Source organism: Bufo bufo, chromosome 6, assembly GCF_905171765.1.
Source record: "Bufo bufo chromosome 6, aBufBuf1.1, whole genome shotgun sequence".
Lineage (NCBI taxonomy): Eukaryota > Metazoa > Chordata > Amphibia > Anura > Bufonidae > Bufo > Bufo bufo.
Genome location: NC_053394.1, coordinates 100,219,013 through 100,244,242, shown reverse-complemented (window position 1 = coordinate 100,244,242; position 25,230 = coordinate 100,219,013). Strand labels below are relative to the sequence as shown.

The following is a 25,230-nucleotide window of genomic DNA, read 5'->3' as shown; positions in this document are numbered from 1 at the left end:
CAATGAAAGTCTATGAAGAGATTTAATTTTCTGCAGTTCACGAATATATTAGTCTGTATACTGTGAAGCCAGTTGGACAGCGACCCAGTCTGTTGAGTGGCCACAAGTAATTAAGTGCACGGCTAGAAACCGAAAAAGCTGCAAACTATCATTCAAATTGGAGGGAGCCCACGACGATACAGATTTGTCCTTGGATTGCAGAGTATATACGCTTGAGAGTTTGTATCTGACATCTTGGTGGTCGTCATCTTTGTATCTGAGGCACGTTCTGTGCAGCTGATAGGTTTCTGGGCATATTTTCTGTCTATCAACCAAGGTCAGTGACCAGAAGAAAAAAAAAGCCCATAAAGCAAATGTTTGTACAGAGCAGATGTTCATGTTTTTCTTAACCATTCTGCATTTCAGCAAAAATAGCCTGGAAGAGAGCGGTGCGAGGAGTACGCGAGATGTGCGATGCCTGTGAAGCCACCTTGTTCAACATTCACTGGGTCTGCCAAAAATGTGGATTTGTGGTCTGTCTGGACTGTTACAAGGCGAAGGAAAGGAAAAGTTCTCGAGGTTAGTTTGCATGAAGCACTCCATTCTGTGGCGTGTTTACCCAGCAGAAATGCTTAGGAAGCAGTCCGCTGCACAGATCCTATCGCTCGTGAATTGCTGTTTCTGTAGGGGAGAAATCCCCATTAAGGCAAGTACAGCAAGACGTTTCAGAGCTTCCCTATTTGTTTCCAGCTTTTTGGGAGAAAGAAGTTCTGCCGTTTCACGGTTTTGTCTAATAAAATGTAGCTTAAGCGTCTGAGGTGTAGACGACAAAGTCCTTCCTTTGTGACTTAACGTGCTTCACTTTATGGCTCAACACTAGTTCAGTATAAATTGTATATTGTCTGTCATATGAGGTTTGGAATGGGGCCAGTTTGCACTGAAACTGGTTTCTTTTATGGCACATTCCAGCTGAAGAATTGGATTAACAGTTAAGACAGAGCTCTGCTCGGGCTTTGAGAAAGGGACTTTACAGTTTAGCTTTTGCTGCTCATATCTCGGGATTAGTAGCAGCTAGAGATATGGGTCTTCCATTATAGATATGGGACTGCCATTTCAAGCTTTCAAACAAGAAACACAGCATTATTATCTCCACTACATTGGGAGTTAGAAATTGAGTCAGGAGTGAAAGCAGTGAAACCTACCTATCAGCTGCGTTCGCTGCCATACCGATTTCTAACAGCTATATCTGCAGATCTCTATCTGCTACCAATCCAGAGATATTAAAAAACAGCCCCCTCTCTTCAGTCTGGAGGAGGAGGGGGCATTAGAAGCTGACGGCCTGCAAGAGAAAAGAAGCAAATATTAAAAATAAATGACCGACAGAACAAAGTTGTCTTAAATAAATTCCACATGTTAACATTTCTGTTTATCTATCCCCCTAAATATGAAATAAGTTATTTAATACACTATGTACCCCAAAATGGTTCCCCAAAAAACTACAACTTATCCCGCAAAATCAAGAAAAGCGTTTAGAAGAAAAAAAAATTGAAAAATGAAAAAGTTATTGCAATTGTGTCCCCAGAGTTGTGCGCCAATAAAGACATTTTATGTGACTATTAGGAGTTTAAAACAAGATTACTGGGGTTACATCTTGAACACAACCCCACGAAGAGCCACTCTGCTCAAGCAACTCCTGCTCTGGAGGGCTTACTGTCCTCGTGTTATATGGACAACCGTTCGCTTAAATGGCCACTGTGTAATGCTACAGGTTGCTGCAGGTGAAATGACTCACTGGCCCTCGCCTCTCCCAGCAAAACCCAACTGGTGAGGCAGCCTCTTTAAAGGGCACCAGTCAGCAGGTTTGTACCTATGAAACTGACTGTTTTATATATGCAAATGAGCCTAGAGACTCGGTTCTCTCTACAACTGCCGCGTCCTCTGCACTTTGACAGGACCAGGCAATGAAAACATCATCACACCTTGTCCTGTCAATCAAAGTGCAGAGGACGAGACCACCGCAGAAACCTGAGCCTCTTGGAGTAACGGCAATTCCCCCGTTGCTCCTAGAGGCTCATTTGCACATATTAAAACAACATTTTTCTCAGCAATGTGGGCACGTATGAACATGGGACCAGCACAGATGCCTTCAGCTGCAAAGTGCACATGTAACAGGTCAGCCAGTGTCCTAGGTACAAATCTGCTGACAGATGCCCTTTGTATGGGGCCTATCTTCCTGTACGTGGTCTGGTACTGCATACTAGTGAATGCCATACACTGTCTCTGGCCAGTTACGATACTGTTTTTTGAATTAAAAAAGACAATTATTTTACCCTTTAAAAATGTTTGATAACGGTTCTAGGTCTTGAGTTGCTTTCATCCATTAATGTCAGCTAAGAATATGTTATTACCACATGTGCCCGTGCACATAACGTCCTGCACCTCAGTAGTGACCTGCTGTCAAGATGTCGGGAGTATAAAGTGAGAAGATATGATTGGGTACATTAATAAATCACGCTGAGTTTTTACAGGGTCGGCAGATTTTAATCAAATTAACTCATGAATCCATACTATGGTAAATAGAATTGATTAAATCCCTGTAAGTTTAATGGCCTGTGAATTCTGTCAGAAGGATAGTAAAAATGGGTAAAGAGGTTCCAGCGCCCGGAGCGGCGGTGTAAATTACCTGTCAAAATACTATGATTTAGTGGAGACATCTCAGGACATGGCGTGTCGTTGTAAATAACCCAGTAGGGATGTTCATTGATCCAAGGGCACCTTGTCCAGACTGGCAGCTTATGATTTTGGCAATTGCTAAGATTGATAGATAAAGTCCTAAAAATGTTCTCACAATATTCAAAGGAACAAATCCCCTGTTTAGGTGGCCGTAGATGACCCCATGTCCCAGCAACACTGAACCCCACCTTTTAAAGGGATTGTGCAGGTATACTCTCCTGCCTAATATATTGGTTTTTTAGAGATGCCACTGCACCTTGGGCAGAGTGGTTACCCGGGCACCATCTAAGGACTGTTGAGTATCGTGCACAGAGGTCCCATTACTTAGAATAGAACATTTCCAAGATACTTGCTGGACATCAGACTGTTACCTCCGCACGTGTTCTGTCCACTATCCGCCGGAGTTTCTCCATACCCGATGACAGATCGGACAGGACAGTATACCTGCAAAAACCTTTCCATTGCACTGGCAGCACCACTGTAAAGAAGAATCCATCAGGCACCATTTAGAGCTCTATTGAATATAGCTGCAATACAGTTTTTCTGTCAGTTCCTATAGTCCATATGCGATTTTTGTATATATATTTTTTTTTTGGGTCAATATTGAGCAACTTTAACCACTGCAGCTGCTCCATGTGCCCACCACAAAATGTCATTTCAGTCATTCACCACATCTGCGGTGCAAACATTTTACTTTTATTTCTGGTCTTGCCTTAGGGCTAATGCATACAGACCTGCCATGTACATTGGGTCTGTTGGTCACCAAATGGTGCCACTGTGAGAGGAGATGATCTCTGACCTATGACATGCGGTGGAGAATTGAACAGTCTTTTTTTTGTCCACTACTAGATTTATAATATATAAAAAAAAGGCTGCAGGGTGTTTTCACGCTCTTGTGTCCTTCCAGATAAAGAGTTGTACACCTGGTTGAAATGCGTAAAAGGACAGCCACACGATTACAAGCACCTAATGCCTACCCAGATCATCCCCAGCTCTGGTAAGTTCCTTTCCCATGGTTAGGAGTGTCAAAAAATTGATCCAGCTTCTGGAAGCTCAGATATATCTTATTATCGTCTCTTTTGGCATAAATTTTTTATTTTTTTTATTCAGTGATTTAAATCTTCGTGTTTTATGTCTTTGATTTTGCTGCAGTTCTGACAGATCTTCTTGAGGCCATGCACAGCCTTCGAGACAAGTTTGAGATTAAATCGCACTGCCAGTGCACGGGGAAACAAGCCTCACAAAGCAACAAGTTCCCGGCCATGAACGGAGTGTCGCAGGTGAGGCCGCATTCGCCATGCTGTTCAAAATGTAGCACACCAGTCACATCAATTCTGTCTGGCCCCTGTCCATCGGTCTTTGGCCCCTGTCCAACATCTTCTCACAAGAGCATAGTGCAGGGCAGCCTTTGACCCAACATGTAAGTTTGGAGAGAAGTGATGTTATTTGTCTAACTCTTCATTGGTATAGAATCTCAAAATGTAATGTACGAAGGTGAGGGGCCATTAGATGGGCTGTTCGCCAGCCCTGAACTTCCTCCACTGTAGAGAGTTGGTCACTGTAGGTATGATTGGTGGCACAGGCAAGCACTGCTAGGATGATGTAATCCCGCCTCTTGCCTGTGCACGCGTGTCCCGGAGGCTGCTTGTGAATCACTTTCATTAGCAGTTTCATCACTGGTTGGAGCTGCCCTAGCTATGTAGAACAGCTCCAAGGCTACTGTACATTCCCTGAAGCTATTGTACACAAACTTCCAGCGTAGACACAATGTGGCCTCGACAAGAGCTGCTGCACATGCGTGTCTATGCGCGGCCCCTGCCCCCAGAGAGTGCAATGTAAAAGACTGCCAATGTGTAACCCCTGACAATGAGCAGTTTATGATGGGATGAAGACAGTAAAGGAGGCAATTTGGAGACATAGAATACATTAGTAATTGCTTTGTATTAACATTTTTGGCATGGTAATTGCCATTTGATGAATTGACACAACTCTTTTTAAGGGGTTCTCTGGGAATTAAGAAAATGAAAATAGTTAAAGATTAGACTACTTTCACACTGGCATTTTGAATTCCGTTTCAGGGATCTCACAAACGGTACAAAACAGATCAGTTCAGCCCCAGTGCATTCTGAATGGATAAGGATCTGTTCAGAATGCATCAGTTTGGATGCGGACCGTTTTGGTGTCCGTCCGATGAAACTGAGCCAAACTGATCCGTCCTGACTTACAATGTAAGTCAATGGGGACGGATCCGCACCTAACGCAGTTGTGAAAGTAGCCTGACTTTATTATAAATATATTCCCAAATACATTTCATTAGTTATAGTGGCTTGTTTTGTCTGGGCGCAGTCATCAGGGGAAATAAAATGACCGCCATTCTATTAGTACACATAAAACCTGTCCTAATCACGCAGCAGGGCAAGTTACTTCACCTTCAGCTCAGTGAAGTAACTTGTCCTGCTGTGTGATTAGGACAAGTTTTGTGTGTACTAATAGGATGGCGGCCATTTTATTTCCTCTGATTGCTCCCTAGGCACAACAAACCATTATAACTAATGAAAGGTATGAGAGTATATTTATAATAAAGTAATATTATTTTTATTTTCTTAATTCCCGGAGAACCCCTATAACTATCACCTAGCAAGTATTTAGCAAGTCATTTGCATTCGAAATATGTGCAACAAGGCAAGACGATAATTGCTGGTAGGTGGTGACAAACAATCTTTCAAGTCAGGTTGGAGGATCCTATCCATGAAAAATGAACAGTTTATTCACTGCACACTTTTACACCCAAGGAGAATCTCTCAAATATGAACGATTATAGGAAAATTCATGCAATAATCGCTGTCTAATACAGTCTTAGGTATTACCGACATTAACTGGAGTATCTGAGATACTGCAATTAAAAATCTCAGACAACCCTTAGAAAAGATTAAAGGGGTTATCCGAGATGCATCTGCCATCCTGTGCGGCCGCCACTTCTGCTAAAGCGGTAGCACGAGATTCAGACTCTCGCATCCACTGCAGGTTGTAATCCCAGGCTGGGATTATATGCTGAATGTATGGCATGTGATCCTGGAAGTGGCGGCTGTACAGGATCGCAGCGACATCTCGGATAACCCCTTTAAGATTAAAAAGAAAAGTGATAATCAACCTGTTTTTCAGCGCTGGTATTTGTGGTACTGGTTCGGCCCTCCTCACGCTTTTTGATAGCATGCCTGGATGCGGCACATGACCACTGCAGTCAATCACTGTCCTCAGCTGTCTAACGCAAAAGACAGTGATTGGCTGCAGCAGTGAAGTGCCGAATCCAGGCACTCCATAGTGTCAGTGACATGTCAGGATAGTATGACTTGTTTTTTTTTCTATTGAAAGCTACTCTAGGGATTGTCCAAGGGTTTTGAACCATCTCGGTAACAACCTCTAAGACATTGCAGTTACTATATTCAGCCTCACTTGAAATAATGTTCTCACCGATGTACAGTAGATATTAGGGAGCCCAGAGTCGTTAGGGGATTCTTTATCGGTATATTTGAGTCCTACTGGGTGTGGGTCGTGGAAGTTTAGTACAGAAAGTCTGAACTGAAAGGTTTGCTGACAAGGATATTTCCATGCAAACTGAAATAATAGGAAACATTTGTGTTCAGACTACATTGCTCACTGCAGAAAAGTAATCTTTTCTTGGTTTTTGGCCAAGTCATTCTTGTTGAAAACTTCATTTTGGTATTTCGCATCTTTCTTCCTTCTGAAAGGATGTCCTGCTGATTCATCTCTTACCAGCGATTGTTGATGGCACCATGAATCATTGGTTTATCTAGAACACACAGATCTCACACAGTGGCAGCTAAAATAAGATTTGTAGGATACTATATGTACAGGAAGACATTCCATAGAACATAATGACAAGTAGTTCCCAGGCTTTGGTACTGTCATGCACCTTCATTGTATGCATTAGCCGCATAGTCTGACACAGTCCTGGCTGTCTGCTGTATGGACAAATTCTTAAATTACTAGTAAGTGAAGACCTATTGTAAGGATATGCCGATCCAAAAACTCGGACTCCCGCCTATCACAAGAATGTGGTAAGTGGTGCACGGTGTCTAGCCATGCGCTGAAGTAGCTGATGCTGTTATTTTCACGATCTTGGTGGGTTCCAGCAGTTGGATATGCCCAGATCACGTTACTGGTATATACTAACAATATTCCAGCAATTACTATAACTGTGGAGCCACTTCATAGGGAAACTGTTTAATAAGGCAGCGTACACATCTACGGCAGCACATTCAGCAGAAAGCAGCCTGACGGATTTCATTGTATCCGACATTGCCGGATTCTACAGTTTACCGCCGGATCCCCATTGACTGTCATGAGGTCAGTCGTGCAAGTTTTTCGTCCGGCTAACCGTCGACATTTGCACCGGATCAGCTTGCCGCAGAGGTGACCGTGGCCAACTTTCCATATAATTTTGTAGGGCGAATTTTAGGTTGCCAGGAAGAAAGGAGATGGGATGGTAAATATGAAGCTATTTTATGTCACCGATTTGACGGTCGTGTTTAATATTTTAGGTATTACAAAATGTCCTGAATCACAGTAACAAGATCTCTCTGAGCTTGCCAGAATCACAACAGCACAGCCCTTCTCAGAAGCCCGAAACCAATGGCAATGCAAGCCCAGGAAGCGACACGAGCACAGACAGCAAGTTGGCATCCCCAGAATCTCATTCCTCACTGCACTGGCTGGCGGATCTGGCAGAACAAAAGTCGAGAGAAGAAAAGAAAGGTACGTTTTTAGTAACCAGTTTCTCAGTAATAAAACAAATACATACATATATACCTCTTGTATGTTAAGTGCCAGGCTAGACTTTACTGTATATCACAGAAAACAAAATAACTTCCCCAAAAATGTAACCTTTATTACTACAATTAAAAAGATCCCAAAAATATAACCAAGGAAAAGCACACGAAAAAAAAACCTACAAAGTCCCTATTCCGCCCTACCTAAGAGTGGAACAGCTACCCTGAAAAGGGCGATCCCACTCGATCGTCTTTGTTGTCCTTAAAAAAAAAACTGTGCACACTGGGGTATCCAAGTAAGGAATGGGGATCGCAAGAAATTACTTCTATTTATGTATACTAACATACCTATGTACACATGAAATGGGAAGGTAGGTTTTTAATTGTTCTGATATCTCAAAATATTAGCTATTGGCCCAACGTGTATCTCCCAGGGGGTGTTACTTTTTGGGGGTTCATCAGGGGCTGTTACTACAGAGAAACAGGGGATAGTTGGTAAATTGAGACAAGATATCACCTCCCCAGATAAATATTTCAAGGACTAGATGAAGCGAGACTCGTATGTGAATGTTGTATCCAAAAAATATATGGCAATATGTAAACCCTAGCTCAACTCAGTGTGAGGCGCCAGCCTGCCCAGGAATGCACGAGGCACTAGACTTTACTGTACAAAGATGAATTTATTTTTGCACTGACCTGAGTATATTCTATTGCAGAGAATAAAGAGGTCCCTGTGACAAAACTTCTCAAAGAAGAACAAGATAATGAAACGGCAAACCCCAAATCCTCCTCTCCTGCAACACAAACTAGTGAGCCGGGCTCCACCCTGCGAGACCTGCTCACCACCACTGCCGGCAAACTACGCCTGGGATCCACTGACGCCGGCATTGCCTTTGCACCAGTTTACTCGGTAGGGAAGTCCAGTAAGGGCAAAAAGCACTGATTTGTTTGAAAGTTACTGTGACTACTTGTATTCTGGGCACATCCATGTTGAAATGATTTGAATTGCAGAAATCATGGGTAGACAGATATGCTGAGAGAGGAAAGTTATTCTCTTGGCAAAACTCTTCGCAGACTTGGGCTACTTGCCAAAGACAACCAAGAACTTGGAAGTGACCTGCAAACAAAGTTGTCTTTGAATGGGAAATGTGATGCAGTATTTAACATTTAATTGGCGAAGACTAGTGGAATCGGGTTTGAAAACTAGTACAGGGAGCAGCAAAACATTCCCAGGCAGTAGCAAGCCAAGCCATGTATGCATGATCTATGTCCGTATTTACTGCACAGTGCTGGATGTGTGCATGCGTCATAGTTAGAAATGCTGTTTTTGTATGTTTTGGGCTATGCCTATATCCTGGTCAAGGCTCATCTTCATATAAATTGAATTTTGGTCCTCATGAATGTCATGTGTGCATCTGAATAAAAATGGCTGCTCATAAATACGTTTGCAAGTGGCAGATTTATTACAGAAGTTTTGGCGAATGTAATTTTGATTCGTACCTGTGAAACGGGTTGTTTCTGCAGTGTGTATGGATTTCTGCCATTCAGAACAGGACGTCAGAAATTTCTACAACAAATCTATGTGTAAATATACCCTTAAAGGGCATCTGTCGGCAGATTTGTACCTATGACACTGACCTGTTACATGTGCACTTGGCAGCTGAAGACATCTGTGTTGGTTCCATGTTTATATGTGCCCACATTACTGAGAAAAATGGGCCTCAAGGACTAATGGAGGCGCTGCCGTTACACCAAGAGGCTCAGCTGTCTGCAACTACCGTGACAGTGCCAGGCAGTGCAAGGGTGATCACGCCTGCAGAGGGTGTGGCAGTTGCAGAGAGAGCAGAGCCTCTATGTGTAATGTTAACGCCTCCTAGAAGCTCCTTTGCATATATAAAAACATCATTTTTCTCACCAATGCGGGAACATATGAACATGGGAGCAACACAGATGCCCTCAGCTGCCAACTTAGCTATGTTTCATAGGTAAAAGCCTTCCAGGTAAAAATCTGTTGACATGCTTTTAAAGGTTCTGCCCTTTTACAAAACCTCACAAAAACCCTCACTGAAAAAGTTCCTCCCTACAGACTTGCTCAGGCGAACCACGTGCATTTATTGACACCTAAGGTTCTTTAAAAACCTTTCCTCCCCCTAAAGTTTGAAAACTGGTGAAAGTAAGGCCTTTTGCACACAAACGTTTTTTTTTACGTTCTTTTTTTTGTGTTCCGTTTCAACGGATCCGCAAAAAAACGGAAGGTACTCCGTATGCTTTCCGTTTTTCCATTTCGTTCAAAGATAGAACATGTCCTATTATTGTCCGCATAACGGACAAGGATGGTACTGTTCTATCAGTGGCCAGCTGTTCCGTTCCACAAAAAACTGAATGCACATGGACATTATCCGTATTTTTTGCGGACTGCAAAATACTGAAAAAGCCATACAGTCGTGTGCCAGAGGCCTAAATCAGTGTCTACCCAAAATAGTCTCTCTTATATCATATGTGGCCCACTTAGTATAAAAAGAATGTAAATATTCACAAGGGAATTACTAGCAGCCATGGATACTCCTGGGGATGGGGTAGGATGCATTCTGGTGCCGATTGCTTCTGCTGAATTACTTATAGGTTGTTGATTTCTGCATCGGGGAACTCACAAAATGTTACTTAATAAAAAAGTCATGTTCCTAAGCCTTTTCAAATCTGCAAACTATTATGGAAATTTGCAAGAGTCAAATATTCTTGTCTTTTTGAAATACCAGAGCGGTAAAAGTGGAAGGTCCATGCCAAACATCTTGGATGACATCATTGCATCAGTGGTTGAAAACAAAATTCCTGCCACAAGACCACTGAAACCCAGCATAAAATTCGAGCCAAAAGAGGACATTTCTGAGAGCCACAAGCCACCCCTGGACGAGAAGACAAGAACACACAGTGATATTCCACATTCTTGGATCTGTGATCGACACATTTTATGGTTAAGAGATCATAGGCATAACAGCAACTGGAAGCTCTTCAGGGAGTGCTGGAAGCAGGGGAAGGTTAGTGATTCACACACGGGGACGGACGAGGAATATTTAATGCACATTAAAATGCTTTTCTAATTTTATGTAAGTAAAGCTTAAATGGGTTTTCCTGAAATAGAAAAAACACGCCACACCTGTCCATTGTTGTATCTTGTATTGCAGCTCTGCTCCATGGGAGTGAATAGGGCTGAGCTGTAATACCATCCTCAACCTGTGGACAGGTGTGGTGCTGTTTTTGGAGGAAAGTGGGAATATTTTTCTAATAGTGGACGGCCCTTTTAAAACTTGTGTATCGAAACAATTGACAGCTATCTAATGTACTCCAATCCTCAGTTTGTATGATCTCTGCTTGCTATCTTGATCACATACAACTGGCACAGGTACAAAACTTCAATATACGCCGTTCTCCTGTATCAGTTGGATGTTATCTGTATTTGTTTTCAGCCTCTAGGTTCATTGGCCACAAGCAGAGATTTTGTTAATGACAAGAAATTGGAATCCAGAGTTTAGCAGAGTTTCATAACTTTTTATTCTACTTCCTTTAATATTCGCTTCTCCTGTCCTAATTATGAAGCTATATCCTTGTTTTATATAAGGCGTCATGCACAGGAGATACAAGAGGCACAGGCTGCAGTCCTTAATATGAGACCTTATATCAGTCTGTGTGGTGCCTCAGTATTCTCCCCTAAAAACATCATATGGAGGGGGGGAATGTGGTGTTGTGGGCAGACGTCAAGTACAGCATGACACATATACTAGGGTGCACAAGCCCTTAAAATACTAAGCTGTGGAGCTCAACTGACATACAGCTAGATTATATATAATTGGCCAGACTTCACCTGTGGGGTTCTGTCCCCTGTAAGAAGCGCCCACCTGCCGTATGATTTTCAGGGCTGGTCATCCTGCTTGGCCCTGTCAGTCTTCTGCATGCGCCGCTGCCAAAGCTCAAAGTTTGGCTTCGGGAGCAGCTACTGCACACACGCCGTTACACTTCTGGGTATATATGTGTGTGCATAAAATGCATGATTTCTAAGCGTGTATTCCACACAAGCAGAATGTGCTCATTGTAAGCTCTGAGAAGTCAGTACATCACCATATAATCAGGCTGAATGGAGAGAACTGTGAGATGTTCGTGGCCATCTGTTTACGTCCTCACACCCGACAGTCTCCAAGCGACAGCACAAAGACATTTCCATAAGCATATTAATACTGTAATAAACTGCATACAAATTCTAGAAAGAGCAAGCAACTGGACTGAGTGAGTCCGGCCCTGCATTTGTATGTTCACACGGGGAAGATTTGTTGCGGAAATTTCTGCGATTAAAAATCTGTTCCCTGCATCTAAATGAGGTTTTCTGTAGCCTGCACATGGATTTCTGCAGGTCTCAATCCCCCTTTGTGTGATTAATACTACACTTGCCAGATTGTGGTATAGAAAGTCGTACACTGATTGTAAATTGTCTCGAACGTAAAGATTATACCACGTTAATAGTCCAGCCTATGGACCAGGAGGATCCAAAACCAAGTCATTGCTTCATCATTGCGCTCTGAACGCCTGATGTATGAAAAAGGCTTCCTTAGCAATTGGAGCTTTCAGTCTTTGTAATCTGTGATTTTATTTTTCTCCTAGACTGTTGTAGTGTCTGGAAATCATAAAAAAATGAACCCAAATCTGTGGAAATGTGAGGCAATCAGCCATGACTTTGGGGACCACCAAGGAGATCTTCTCAACTGCAAGGAGGGAGTGGTGTCGAGCGGGAATGTAAAGGAGTTCTGGGATGGATTTGAGGAGGTCTCCAGTAAGTTCTGCTAGACTGCACTAACAAATTAATAAGAGACTCATTTTCTGACAGTTGTAAATTGGCCTCCTAATTGTTCTTGGTTTCTCCCCCCTCAAACAGAACGACAGAAACTTAAAAACGGAGAGACTATTCTTTTGAAACTGAAAGATCAGCCTTCTGGAGAAGACTTCAAAAATATGATGCTTGCCAGGTAATAGCCCTGATGCTTTGGCTGGAGATTTTATTACTTGACTCTTTTAGTAAATGGAGACCTTGGGGCAGGGTAGATCGGTATGCACCAGAAGTGTAAATCTGTTCCAGTATGTGTCCTCCTTGGAGACCTACTGTAGTGTACTGCTGGTAGGAACTGTCTGCACTGCTAGTTCACAAATTATGACCTCAACGGTCTCTCTGATTACATTCATCCACCCTGGAGGCCAATATTTTAGGACTATGGCATGTATTAAAACAATGCATGGTGTTAGGAAGTATTTGCATTATTTTTACTGAAACCAGACATTAACGCCTGTATATTATCTCCCCTAGACATGAAGATTTTTTTAGGATGCTGCCAGTCCCAGAATACTGCAACCCAGATGGGAAATTCAACCTCGCCTCCCATATGCCAACATTCTTTGTACGTCCAGACTTGGGCCCAAGGATGTGTAGCGCATTTGGTGAGTTCATGCTTCATTTATAACTCTGCTTGATCTAATTAACGTTTACATTCCAGGCACTAAAGGAGTATTACAGATTTTTTATATTAATGACTTATCTTCCAGGTAGGTCATCACTATCAGGTTGGTGGGGGTTCGACAGCCGGCACATCCACTGATCAGATTTTTTGGTCAGGCGCCAGAAACTAAACAGTGGAAGGAGCTGGAAGCTCTGTGGCCACTGCAGCTTGGCTCCCATTTAAATGAATGGGATGGAGATGTAAAACAGCTACTACAAAGTGGGGAGCAGGAGAGCCCCTTTAACCCCTTCCCCCTGTATGCATTTTATGTCTTTATTGATCATCACCTTCCAAGAGCTATAACTTTTTTTTTATTTTTCCGTCTCTGTAGCCGTATAAGGGCTTTATATTTTACTAATTAACCTTTTATTAACTGTATGTGGGGGGTTGCAACAGTACTGCCACTGAGTTTTTGTTGTAAAGTTTGTGGCATTCACTTTTCTGCATAATTAACATGATAACTTTATTCTCTGGGTCAGTAAGGTTACAGCGATATGAAAAAATGTTTCAGGCCTCTTTCACACTTGCGTTGTTGGGATCCGGCATGCACTTCCGTTGCCGGAGGTGCCTGCCGGATCCGTAACAACGCAAGTGTACTGAAAGCATTTGAAGACGGAACCGTCTTCCAAATGCTTTCAGTGTTACTATGGCACCCAGGACGCTATTAAAGTCCTGGTTGCCATAGTAGTAGCGGGGAGCGGGGGAGCGGTATACTTACAGTCCGTGCGGCTCCCCGGGCGCTCCAGAATGACGTCAGAGCGCCCCATGCGCATGGATGACGTGATCCATGTGATCACGTGATCCATGCGCTTGGGGCGCCCTGACGTCACTCTGGAGCGCCCGGGGAGCCGCACGGACGGTAAGTATGCTGCTCCCCTGCTCCCCGCTACACTTACCATGGCTGTCAGGACTTTAGCGTCCCGGTAGCCATGGTAACTATTCAGAAAAAGCTAAACGTCGGGTCCGGCAATGCGCTGAAACGACGTTTAGCTTAAGGCCGGATCCGGATCAATGCCTTTCAATGGGCATTGATCCCGGATCTGGCCTTGCGGCAAGTCTTCAGGATTTTTGGCCGGAGCAAAAAGCGCAGCATGCTGCGGTATTTTCTCCGGCCAAAAAACGTTCCGTACCGGAACTGAAGACATCCTGATGCATCCTGAACGGATTACTCTCCATTCAGAATGCATTAGGATAATCCTGATCAGTATTCTTCCGGCATAGAGTCCCGACGACGGAACTCTATGCCGGAAGACAATAACGCAAGTGTGAAAGAGCCCTCAGTTTACAACTTTTACACAATAAAACCAATTTTTATTTTTTATTTTTAAAAAAGAAAAGAAAATGTTGCATAACAATACCTGTAACTTTTTTTTTTTCTTTCTATGGTGCTGTGTGAGGGCTTGATTTTTGTGGTCCAACTTGTAGTGTACCCTAGTATCATTTTAGAATACATAATACTTTGATCTCTTTTTATTCAGTTATTTTGGTGGCGAATATGCAAAAAAACTGCAATTTTGGCATTTTGTTGTTGTGGTTTGTTTATTTATGACGTTCACCATGCAGGATAAATCGCATGGTAATTGTAGTGGGGTTATTAAGGCTGCGGCGATTAACAAATATATGGAGATTTTACTTACAAATCTTTTTTTCAATGAAAGAAATATGCATTTTTTTAACTTGGAGATTATTTTTATTTATTTAACCACTTTCCGTCCGCCCATAGGATATAAACGTGGTATGGGTGGATCTCTATTTCAGAAACTGCAGCTGCACGCTAATCGTGCAGCTGCTGTTCGGGTTGCCCGCTGTCAGTGACAGCAGGGCAACCCAGAGAGAAGGCAGGGACAGTTCCCAGGTGTCCCTGCCTTCTGGATCGCTGCATACACAGCGCTCACCGAGCGCTGTGTATGCAGAGCAGGAAGCGCTATGCGCTTCCTGTTCCGGCCCGGTGGTCATGTGACCGCCGGGACCGGAGAGTGCAGGAGCTGTGTGAGGTCTTTCACAGACCTCGATCAGCCCTGCACTGAGGCTGTACAGCGCAGAATTATGCTGTACAGCCTCTCTGGGGGGTGTATTTCTCCTGTAACTGGGGCTACTATGTCAGCCCCAGTTACAGGAGAAATCAACAGTAAAAAAAAAAATGAAAAAGTGAAGTAAATGTCCCCCAGAGGTCTTGTATGACCTTATGGGGGATGAAAAGTGTAAAATAAAATAGGGTTGAAAAAATAAAATAAAAAAAAATGTTAAAAATAGAAAAAATAAAATAAAATAGACATATTGGGTATTGCCGTGTCCGTAAAAACCAGCTCTATAAAAATATCACATGAGCTAACCCCTCAGGTGAACACCATAAAAAAAAAAAAAAAAAACTGTCAAAACAAGCAATTTTTGTCACCTTGCATCACAAAAGGTGCAACACCAAGTGATCAAAAACGCGTATGTCCCACAAAATGGTACCAATAAAACAGTCACCTCATCCCGCAAAAAATGAGCCCCTACATAAGAAAATCTCTCAAAAAATAAAAAAAAAACTATAGCTCTCAGAACATGGACACATTAAAACATAATTTTTTTGTTTCAAAAATGCTATTATTGTGTAAAACTTTAATAAATGAGAAAAAGTATACATATTAGGTATCGCCACGTCCGTAACAATCTGCTCTATAAAAATGTCACTTGACTGAACCCTTCAGGTGAACGCTGTAAAAATAAATAAATAGAAACTGTGCTAAAACAACCAATTTTTTTGTCACCTTGCCCCATAAAGTGTTATAATGAATGATCAAAAAATCATATGTTCCCAAAAATAGTACTAATAAAACTGGCACCTTATCCCCTAGTTTCCAAAATGGGGTCACTTCTTGGGAGTTTCTACTGTAAGGGTGCATCAGGGGGCTTCAAATGGGACATGGCATCTAAAAACCATGTGGAGTTCCTTTTCTTCTGCGCCCTGCCGTGTGCCCATACACCAGTTTCTGACCACATGTGGGGTGTTTCCGCAGAATCTGGGTAATAAATATTGAGTTTTGTTTGGCTGTTAACCATCGATGTGTTAAAGAAAAAATTTGATTAAAATGGAAAATCTGCCAAAAAAGTGAAATGTCTAAATTTGATCTCCATTTTCCTTTAATTCTTGTGAAACGCCTAAAGGGTTAACAAAGTTTGTAAAATCGGTTTTGAATACCTTGAGGGGTGTAGTTTCTACAATGGGGTCATTTATGGGGGTATCCACTATGTAGGCCCCACAAAGTGACTTCAGACCTGAACTGGTCCTTTAAAAAGTGGGTTTTGGCAATTTTCTTAAAAATTTGAAGAATTGCTTCTAAACTTCTAAGCCTTCTAACGTCCTAAAAAAATAAAATGACAATTCCAAAATGATGCCAACATAAAGTAGACATATGGGGAATGTTAAGTAATAAATATTTTATGAGGTATCACTTTTTGTTTTAAAAGCAGAGAAATTGAAATTTAGAAAATTGCGAATTTTTCACATTTTTGGGTAAATTTAGGATTTTTTCATAAATAAAGGTGAAATATTTTGACTCAAATTTATGACTATCATGAAGTACAATGTGTCATGAGAAAACATTCTCTGAATGACTTGGATAAGTAAAGGCGTTCCAAAGTCATTACCACATAAAGTGAGATATGTCAGTTTTGCAAAATTAGGCCTGGTCAGGAAGGGGGCAAATGGCCCAGATGGCAGGTGGTTAAAACCTTTTCTCAATCGTTTAGTAGTTCCACAATGGGACTTTAACAGGCAATCTTCTGATTACTTCTATAATACACTGCACTGCTTATGGAGTCCAGTGTATTACACTGTTTGTGCTATACTGACAGACACCGGGAGGATATGCCAGAGAAGAGCAGCCGGATGGGCATACACTGCAGGCAGGCCCGAGGGAGAGGGGAGACCCACGCACCACTTATTCTAGGCCGCATTAAAATAAAACCCATTAATGACTTCTGTAAAAACACCTAGTGGCAGTCATTAAGGTGTTAAACATCTAATTGGCGGATGTAGAGTCAGTCTGTTCCCACTGCAATCTAATATCTATGGCCTATCCTCTCCTGCAGGTTAGTGGTGAAGGGCATTGCCTAAATTCTTAGTGCAGAAGGCAGAGAATACGAAGCTTGTGATGTGTAACCTCTGTAATTACAGCTGGATATGGCTACTGAATCTGCACAGTGATCGGCACATTCAAGTTCAACCTTTTTCTTTCTTTGTGAATACAGGAGTGGTTGCCACCAAGGATCATGACACTGGTACAACAAACCTTCATATAGAAGTGTCCGATATGGTGAACATCCTAGTCTATGTCGGTGTGGTGAAGGGCAACGTGGCTGCTAGTAAATCAGGTAAGTAACCCTCACAAATGGATTCCTTCTCTAATGACCATTGATTAGGCAAGAGCTGCATGTGCTATGCGATACAGGACAAGGGCAGACACCTAGCATGACCGCTCGTCCTGCACAGGAGCACGAGCGCCGCGTGACATGTCAATACATCTTCAGGGTGATTGCGCTTAAAGAGAGTGGGCGAGATTTATCAAAACTGGTGTAAAGAAAAACTGGCTTAGTTGTCCATAGCAACCAATCAGATTCCAGCCTTCACTCCCTAAAGGAGCTATGAAAAATGTAAGGTGGGATCTAATTGGTTGTTATGGGCAACTCGGTCATCTCATAATCATTATTGGCAGGAAACTGCCAGGATTGATGACCCTGCCCCTCCTCCCAGTCTCAAGGGTGGCGTAGAAATGCACCATGCTTCTAAATTTAAGTACATGGATGTTCAAAAAGTTTCAAAATAAAGCCAATCAACGGTTTTACACCAGTTTCTGGCACAGGGAGTCCTAATAAGGGACCCCCAATATGTATTGCGCTATGGAGGAAGTATTCAGAATATGAGAATCTGCTGCTAGTGAAAAGAATGCCGTCTGCTTCGATACAAGTGCAAGGGTTGTAGCTTTTTCACATTTTGGAAGATCAAAGCCGTGAAGCAAGTCCTTCTCCCCCTTCCTCCGTGCAGTGCTTTTCACAGATATCTGATCATAGAATATACCAGTGAGTCCAAATTCAACCAATGTTCTGGTTTCAGGTGTAGTAAAGAAGTTTGAGGAAGAGGACATGGATGAAAGTTTGACGAAAAGACTGAAGGACACCACCGAGGCTCCCGGGTCTCTCTGGCACATTTACGAGACTAAAGACGCAGATAAAATCAGAGAGTTTTTACATAAGGTGAAGACCTCCTCACGACTTGCATGGTTTTTGTATTTTCTGTTGTATTTCCACGATTGTGTTAGGGCTGTATTAGACAGCTTGATTCTTCAGGCGATTGTCAGGAAGGAGACAGCTGCTATTACATGCAACGATCTCCTCCTCAGCATGTCCAGCTGTTTGCCGGCAGCAGATCGTGATTACACAGCATGATCTGCCGCCAGCAAACAGGGATTTTTAAGCATGCAGTATAGCATGCGGTGGCAGTAAGGCTACTTTCACACTGGCGTTTCTGGGTCCGCTTGTGAGATCCGTTTCAGGGCTCTCACAAGCGGTCCAAAACGGATCAGTTCAACCCCAATGCATTCTGAATAAATAAGGATCTGTTCAGAATGCATCACTTTGGCTGCATTTGGTCTCCGTTGCGTTTTTTAGACTGTCACTAAAACACAGCTTGCAGCGTTTTGGTGACCGCCTGACTATGCGGAGCCAAACAGATCCATCCTGACTTACAATGTAAGTCAATGGGGACGGATCCGTTTTTCACTGACACAATATGGTGCAATTGAAAACGGATCCGTTTTGACTTAGACTTTTTTTTGAATGGATAATGCAAACGGATCCGTTATGAACGGATAAGAGCATTTGCATTATCGGTGTGGATCCGTCTGTGCAGATACAAGACGGATCCGCACCAAACGCGAGTGTGAAAGTAGCCTCATAGACTGCCAGATCATTGCTAACGTGTGTTCCGGCGAACGCTTGTTAATATGCAGGTAAAACTCTAAAAATTAGAATATCGTGCAAAATTCCTTTATATCAGTAATGCAACTTAAAAGGTGAAACTAAGGGCTCTTTCACACTTGCGTTGTCCGGATCCGTCGTGCACTCCATTTGCCGGAATTACACGCCGGATCCGGAAAAACGCAAGTGAACTGAAAGCATTTGAAGACGGATCCGTCTTCAAAATGCGTTCAGTGTTACTATGGCACCCAGGACGCTATTAAAGTCCTGGCTGCCATAGTAGTAGTGGGGAGCGGGGGAGCAGTATACTTACAGTGCGTGCGGCTCCCGGGGCGCTCCAGAATGACGTCAGAGCGCCCCATGCGCATGGATGACATGATCCATGCGGCACGTCATCTATGAGCGTGGGGCGCCCTGACGTCACTCTGGAGCGCCCGGGGAGCCGCACGGACGGTAAGTATACTGCTCCCCCGCTCCCTACTACACTTTACCATGGCTGCCAGGACTTTAGCGTCTTGGCAGCCATGGTAACCATTCAGAAAAAGCTAAACGTCGGATCCGGCAAGGCGCCGAAACCACGTTTAGCTTAAGGCCGGATCCGGATTAATGCCTTTCAATGGGCATTAATTTCGGATCCGGCCTTGCGGCAAGTGTTCAGGACTTTTGGCCGGAGCAAAAAGCGCAGCATGCTGCGGTATTTTCTCCGGCCAAAAAACGTTCCGGTCCGGAACTGAAGACATCCTGATGCATCCTGAACGGATTTCTCTCCATTCAGAATGCATTAGGATAATCCTGATCAGGATTCTTCCGGCATAGAGCCCCGACGACGGAACTCTATGCCGGAAGAAAAGAACGCAAGTGTGAAAGAGCTCTAAGATATGAGACTCATCACATGCAAAGGCCTCTTTCACACTTGCGTTGTCCGGATCCGGCGTGTACTCCACTTGCCGGAATTACACTCCGGATCCGGAAAAACGCAAGTGTACTGAAAGCATTTGAAGACGGAACCGTCTTCCAAATGCTTTCAGTGTTACTATGGCACCCAGGACGCTATTAAAGTCCTGGTTGCCATAGTAGGAGCGGGGAGCGGGGGAGCAGTATACTTACAGTCCGTGCGGCTCCCCGGGCGCTCCAGAATGACGTCAGAGCGCCCCATGCGCATGGATGACGTGATCCATGCGATCACGCGATCCATGCGCTTGGGGCGCCCTGACGTCACTCTGGAGCGCCCGGGGAGCCGCACGGACGGTAAGTACACTGCTCCCCCGCTCCCCGCTACACTTACCATGGCTGTCAGGACTTTAGCGTCCCGGCAGCCATGGTAACCACTCTGAAAAAGCTAAATGTCGGCTCCGGCAATGCGCCGAAACGACGTTTAGCTTAAGGCCGGATCCGGATCAATGCCTTCCAATGGGCATTAATTCCGGATCCGGCCTTGCGGCAAGTGTTCCGGATTTTTGGCCGGAGCAAAAAGCGCAGCATGCTGCGGTATTTTCTCCGGCCAACAAACGTTCCGTACCGGAACTGAAGACATCCTGATGCATCCTGAACGGATTACTCTCCATTCAGAATGCATTAGGATAATCCTGATCAGGATTCTTCCGGCATAGAGCCCCGACGACGGAACTCTATGCCGGAAGACAATAACGCAGGTGTGAAAGAGCCCAAAGCGAGATATTTCAAGCCTTTATTTGTTATAATTTGGATGATTATGGTTTACAGCTTATGAAACCCCAAAGTCACAATTTTGAGGTACCCTTTGCTCAGGGGATATGGATTAATTAGCCGACTAGAGTGTGACACTTTGAGCCTAGAATACTGAACCTTTTCACAAAATTCTAATTTTAAGCTGCATTAATGCAATTTATTTTAAGTTGCATTACTCAAATAAATGGACTTTTGCAAGATATTCTAATTTTTCGAGTTTCACCTGTCATCTAGCACTATAGGAATAGTTAGACCTCTATAAATCCATTAGATAACGTCTAAACCTTATTCTCATGGTATCTTAATATTAAGCTGTTAATTGTGAGGGATCCAGTGAGTCACTTGAATTATAAAAAAAACCACTACAAACATCAAGTGGAGCCAAATATTCTACTGAGCGCACCAGCAGGAGATCTGCACGGGGACTGCCAGTACTGCAGTACAGTTTCTGCCATTACTTTACTTGGGAATGTTTCCTATGACAAGATCCTGTGTCACTTCTAAGAATTTCCATTTTAGTACATTTTTTTATATTTTTTGTTATTGAAGACTAAAATATTCTGAAGCAACATGCAACAGGAGACTACAGCTTGGAACGGGATCCCGTTGTGTTTTTGGCTTGAGTAGTACAATGGGGAAGAAGTAGATACTGCTGTATGATATTTAGCGTGCCACAGCAATAAAAGTGGACATGTCTTACTCTTCTTGTCTTTGTAGGCTGCAAAAGAGCAATGCCTTGAAATCCTTCCTGACCATGACCCAATACGCGACCAGAACTGGTACCTGAATAAGAAACTCCGCCAAAGTCTCTTAGAGGATTATGGTGTGAAGAGCCACACACTGGTCCAGTTCCTTGGTGATGCAGTCATACTGCCTGCAGGAGCCATTTATCAGGTGAAGTATTGAATTCTATTTATATTCCATGTCTAAATCCTGATGGTTTATTGTACCCCTCCACTGACTGCAACCCATTATACAGCAGTAGAGTTGAGTAGCAGCCAGTCATGTTGCGACTACAGTCTCGCCAGCGCTTTTGCTGGTATCAGAACATGATTGATTCCCTGCCGCCTCTATAGATTTCACAATGAAGGTTGATTTGCACGGACATATTAGAGCTTTGTTTGGTGCCCATAGCAAGGGGCCATACTGTACTTGCGTTTGGCTCACGTCTCAAATGGAGACCTACAAAGGTGGCAAGTTCTAGTGAATGCATAGTTCTTGGGCTCATGCACATAAATGTATTTTCACACACCCCCCCCCCCCCCCCCCCCCCCCCATCCGTATGTCTGTTCCGTGGCACCCACAAATATAATAGAACATGTCCCTTTCTTGTCTGTTTTATGGACAAGGATAGAGGTATTCTGTAGAGGCTAGGACGTTCCACTCTGCAAGATGCAGAACGCACACGGCTATGGTCATCTGCATGAGCCCGTACAGAGATGATCGCCTCTAAATCACTACCTTCTTAGGGGAGAACATTGTCTGCAAAGTAGTTGGAATGCCACGTATCGCTCCGAAGGCTAGCATGTGCGTTTATAGTGCTATATGCAGCAATCCAGACCACATACCAATATGTCCATGATGTGGGTGATCAATGATTGGACACTTACACTTTTTGTTTTGCTCTTTCCCCTGTGACAGGTGCAAAATTTTCACAGCTGCATCCAAGTGACTCAAGACTTCGTGTCCCCAGAACATCTTGTTCACTCATTTCATTTAACTCAAGAGCTGAGGCTTTCTAAAGAAGAAATCAATTTTGATGATAAATTGCAGGTAAGATGCGTACAGACATCGTGTTCTGCAGTCCTCACTTAAATTGGCAAGAGAACCCTCATTTTCTACCGATTATTTTCCAACAAATATGAATGCCTAGCAGAAAAAAAAGGGTTTTTAGCTTGAGCTCAAGCTTGATTCATGGTGTCCATGTCCTGATTTAGCTCTGTATTGAAGCGAAGGTCACAAAGTAGTATAAAAGAGGAAAGAACAAGTAGAAGTTATTCTGAAAACTGGAATATGACAGCATCTTCTATGTGCAGCAGATAGATGACAGAATGACCCATGTCAAGGACTGGATCAGAGCAAAGATATTCACTGTATACCATTCAGTCAGACGAGTGGTCTTCTAACACACACACTGTCCGTGATATCTGCTCAAGAAGTTTGGTACTGTAGTGAGCCCTTCTGCCCAACTATAGAATCACTTCTCCATTTCCAGACTGCAGAGAACACAGGGGTTACTTCCCTCCTGATCTCTAAGGCCTCATGCACACGACCGTTCTGTATTTTTTTGCGATCCGCAAAACACGGAAGTCGCCCGTGTGCCTTCCGCAATTTGCAGAACGGATCAGGCGGCCCATTGTAGAAATGCCTATTCTTGTCCGCAAAACAGACAAGAATAGGACATGTTATATTTTTATTGCGGGGCCACGGAACGGATCAACGGATGTGGACAGCACACGGAGTGCGGCTCGGATGCGGACCATAACAACAGTCGTGTGCATGAGGCCTTAGGCTGTGTTCACATACATGCAGTGCCATTTTTCCTGTCAAACCAACTGATCACATTGGGTGCCAGTGTCCGCTGTACAACAGATCCAGCTCTGTGATGTAGTTTCAGATTGCGGAAACCATGGTGCAGATGTGAACAAAGCCTTACATTTTTAAGCTTGCAGAGATGTGTGTCTGCTGTGATCTGCAGTGTGTGAGGGAGGACCGAATTCCCAGGACACACACAATTACTTATGAATTTTTTAGAGTCCAGGAAAGGATCTGAATTGGAGAGGATAATAAGGTGATGTGCACACATCAATGGATGATTTTGTTGCAGCAGTTTTTGTGACTGAAAATCTGTTCCATGTATCCAAATTGGGGCTGTTTTGGTGGCAGGCACATATGATTTTTGCAAGCTCCACTTAGGTGAATGGTGCAGTCTCTAAAGTACAGCCACATGTAGGTTAAATGCTGTGGTTTTCCACAGCAGAATTGCGTGCAAAAAATCCACGGTATTCACAGTAGCAGCAGAGTGAACTTATGTTGTGGCTATCTTCAGTGGATTTCGCTGTTTGCAATGCCAAGGGTGATATCTGCAGCAAATCATCAACATTTCCAAACCAAATCCTGCGCTACTTAGAGCAGATTTTTATCGTTGTGGTTTTTGCCCAAAGGTGGCCGTACTATTAGGGAGGATTGCATGAAAAGCTTGTCATTATGCGGTCAGGCTGTCATATTTAAACAAAGCGTAGATTACAGGATTTATCATAAGACATACACTAACTTGATTTTCTACACCTCAGGTTAAAAACATCTTGTACCATTCAGTCAAAGAAATGGTAAAATCATTGAAGATTCACGAAGAGGAAATGGAAGACATGGAAGAGTCTTAGTTTATTGTTTTTTTTTTTGTTTGTTTCAACTGGAGTTGAAGAGATTCTTGTGCTGGGAGAGAAAAAGGACACTGGGCGACCCGCTTTTATATCTTCAGTGCCAAGAAACTCTTCTCCAAGTATTTGCTTGTTACTGACACCACACCAGTATAACACGATCACGGCAGATGTGATCAGCCTCCCCCGCAGGGCGGGAAGGTCATTACAGGCCTCCCCAGCGCTGCTGGAGGTAGCACGATTGGAGCCATCGGACTGTGCTACAATGTATCATAGTGTATATTAAAAGTTTGTGAAAAAAGAAAAAAATGTCAGATTTAAATGTATTTATTTTTTTGAGAAAAAGAAAAGAAAACAAAAAGTTCTACGCTATATTGTTGATCAAATGTAAATGTGACTTGTATAGTTTGCTAAAAATAATTTGGATATTTTTCACTACATTGACACAATAACTGTGAGGGTAAACAGAAATCACCAGCTATTGCCTGCATTTGGAAGCATTCATAACATAATCTGAAAGATTACTGCCAAATAACTGTAAACTTTGTATATTATAAAATATAACACGGTATTAAAAAGAAGACACTTCAATGATTTATTGAAGCCTACTCAATGTATAATTAGACATTTAAAGAAGATGTAATTTATTTGAAACAAGTTGTCTCATTTTGGTAAAATTTATGTGACATTTTGAAGCTAAATATTAAAACTTAATATGCTATGTAAATATATACATATATACATTCAATGATGTATTTTTTTAAAACATTGGCTTGCTTTAATTTGTTAAAAGTGCAAGTGTTCCACATGCTTTGTACATTGAAGTTCAAAGGGGTTTTACATTTTCCATTAAAAAGAATTTCTCAGATGTTGACTTGTAGCACGTGTGTATGTGGTGTAATGTGCGTCCCTGCGGAAAGCGGCAGAAGACTGGAATGGTTACTCGTGTGGAAGCTTATTTCTTATTTCAAGGATACTGCCAACCTTTCCCCCCATTGGAGATGTTATCATGGCTGTGATTTTTAGGTCACTGAGTAGCTCCACCCTGGTGGTCCTGGTGCATACAGCTTCAGTTCTTCACACTAAGTAAGTATACCATGGTTTACACTTCTCTGATTTGGAGCACAATTTCTCGTAAGAGAG

General features: G+C 43.0%; 1 protein-coding gene across 3 annotated transcripts in view; it reads left to right on the top strand.

The window, feature by feature from the left end:
* Window positions 1-24,961, top strand: part of JMJD1C (jumonji domain containing 1C) — a 223,815-nt gene extending 198,854 nt beyond the window's left edge. Inside the window, exons 13-26 of one of the 3 annotated variants that reach the window (XM_040437918.1) lie at window positions 406-558; window positions 3,620-3,709; window positions 3,865-3,992; window positions 7,275-7,488; window positions 8,219-8,412; window positions 10,259-10,537; window positions 12,153-12,321; window positions 12,424-12,514; window positions 12,850-12,980; window positions 17,276-17,398; window positions 18,138-18,277; window positions 21,425-21,601; window positions 22,349-22,480; window positions 24,001-24,961. In XM_040437918.1, coding sequence (XP_040293852.1) covers window positions 406-558; window positions 3,620-3,709; window positions 3,865-3,992; window positions 7,275-7,488; window positions 8,219-8,412; window positions 10,259-10,537; window positions 12,153-12,321; window positions 12,424-12,514; window positions 12,850-12,980; window positions 17,276-17,398; window positions 18,138-18,277; window positions 21,425-21,601; window positions 22,349-22,480; window positions 24,001-24,090 — 2,111 coding nt within the window. In that variant the 3' untranslated portion in view covers window positions 24,091-24,961. Of the gene's footprint in view, window positions 1-405; window positions 559-3,619; window positions 3,710-3,864; window positions 3,993-7,274; window positions 7,489-8,218; window positions 8,426-10,258; window positions 10,538-12,152; window positions 12,322-12,423; window positions 12,515-12,849; window positions 12,981-17,275; window positions 17,399-18,137; window positions 18,278-21,424; window positions 21,602-22,348; window positions 22,481-24,000 lie in introns of those variants that run through there. The other 2 variants (XM_040437919.1, XM_040437920.1) reach the window with 2 other exon arrangements.
* The last annotated feature ends 269 nt before the right edge of the window (window positions 24,962-25,230 follow it).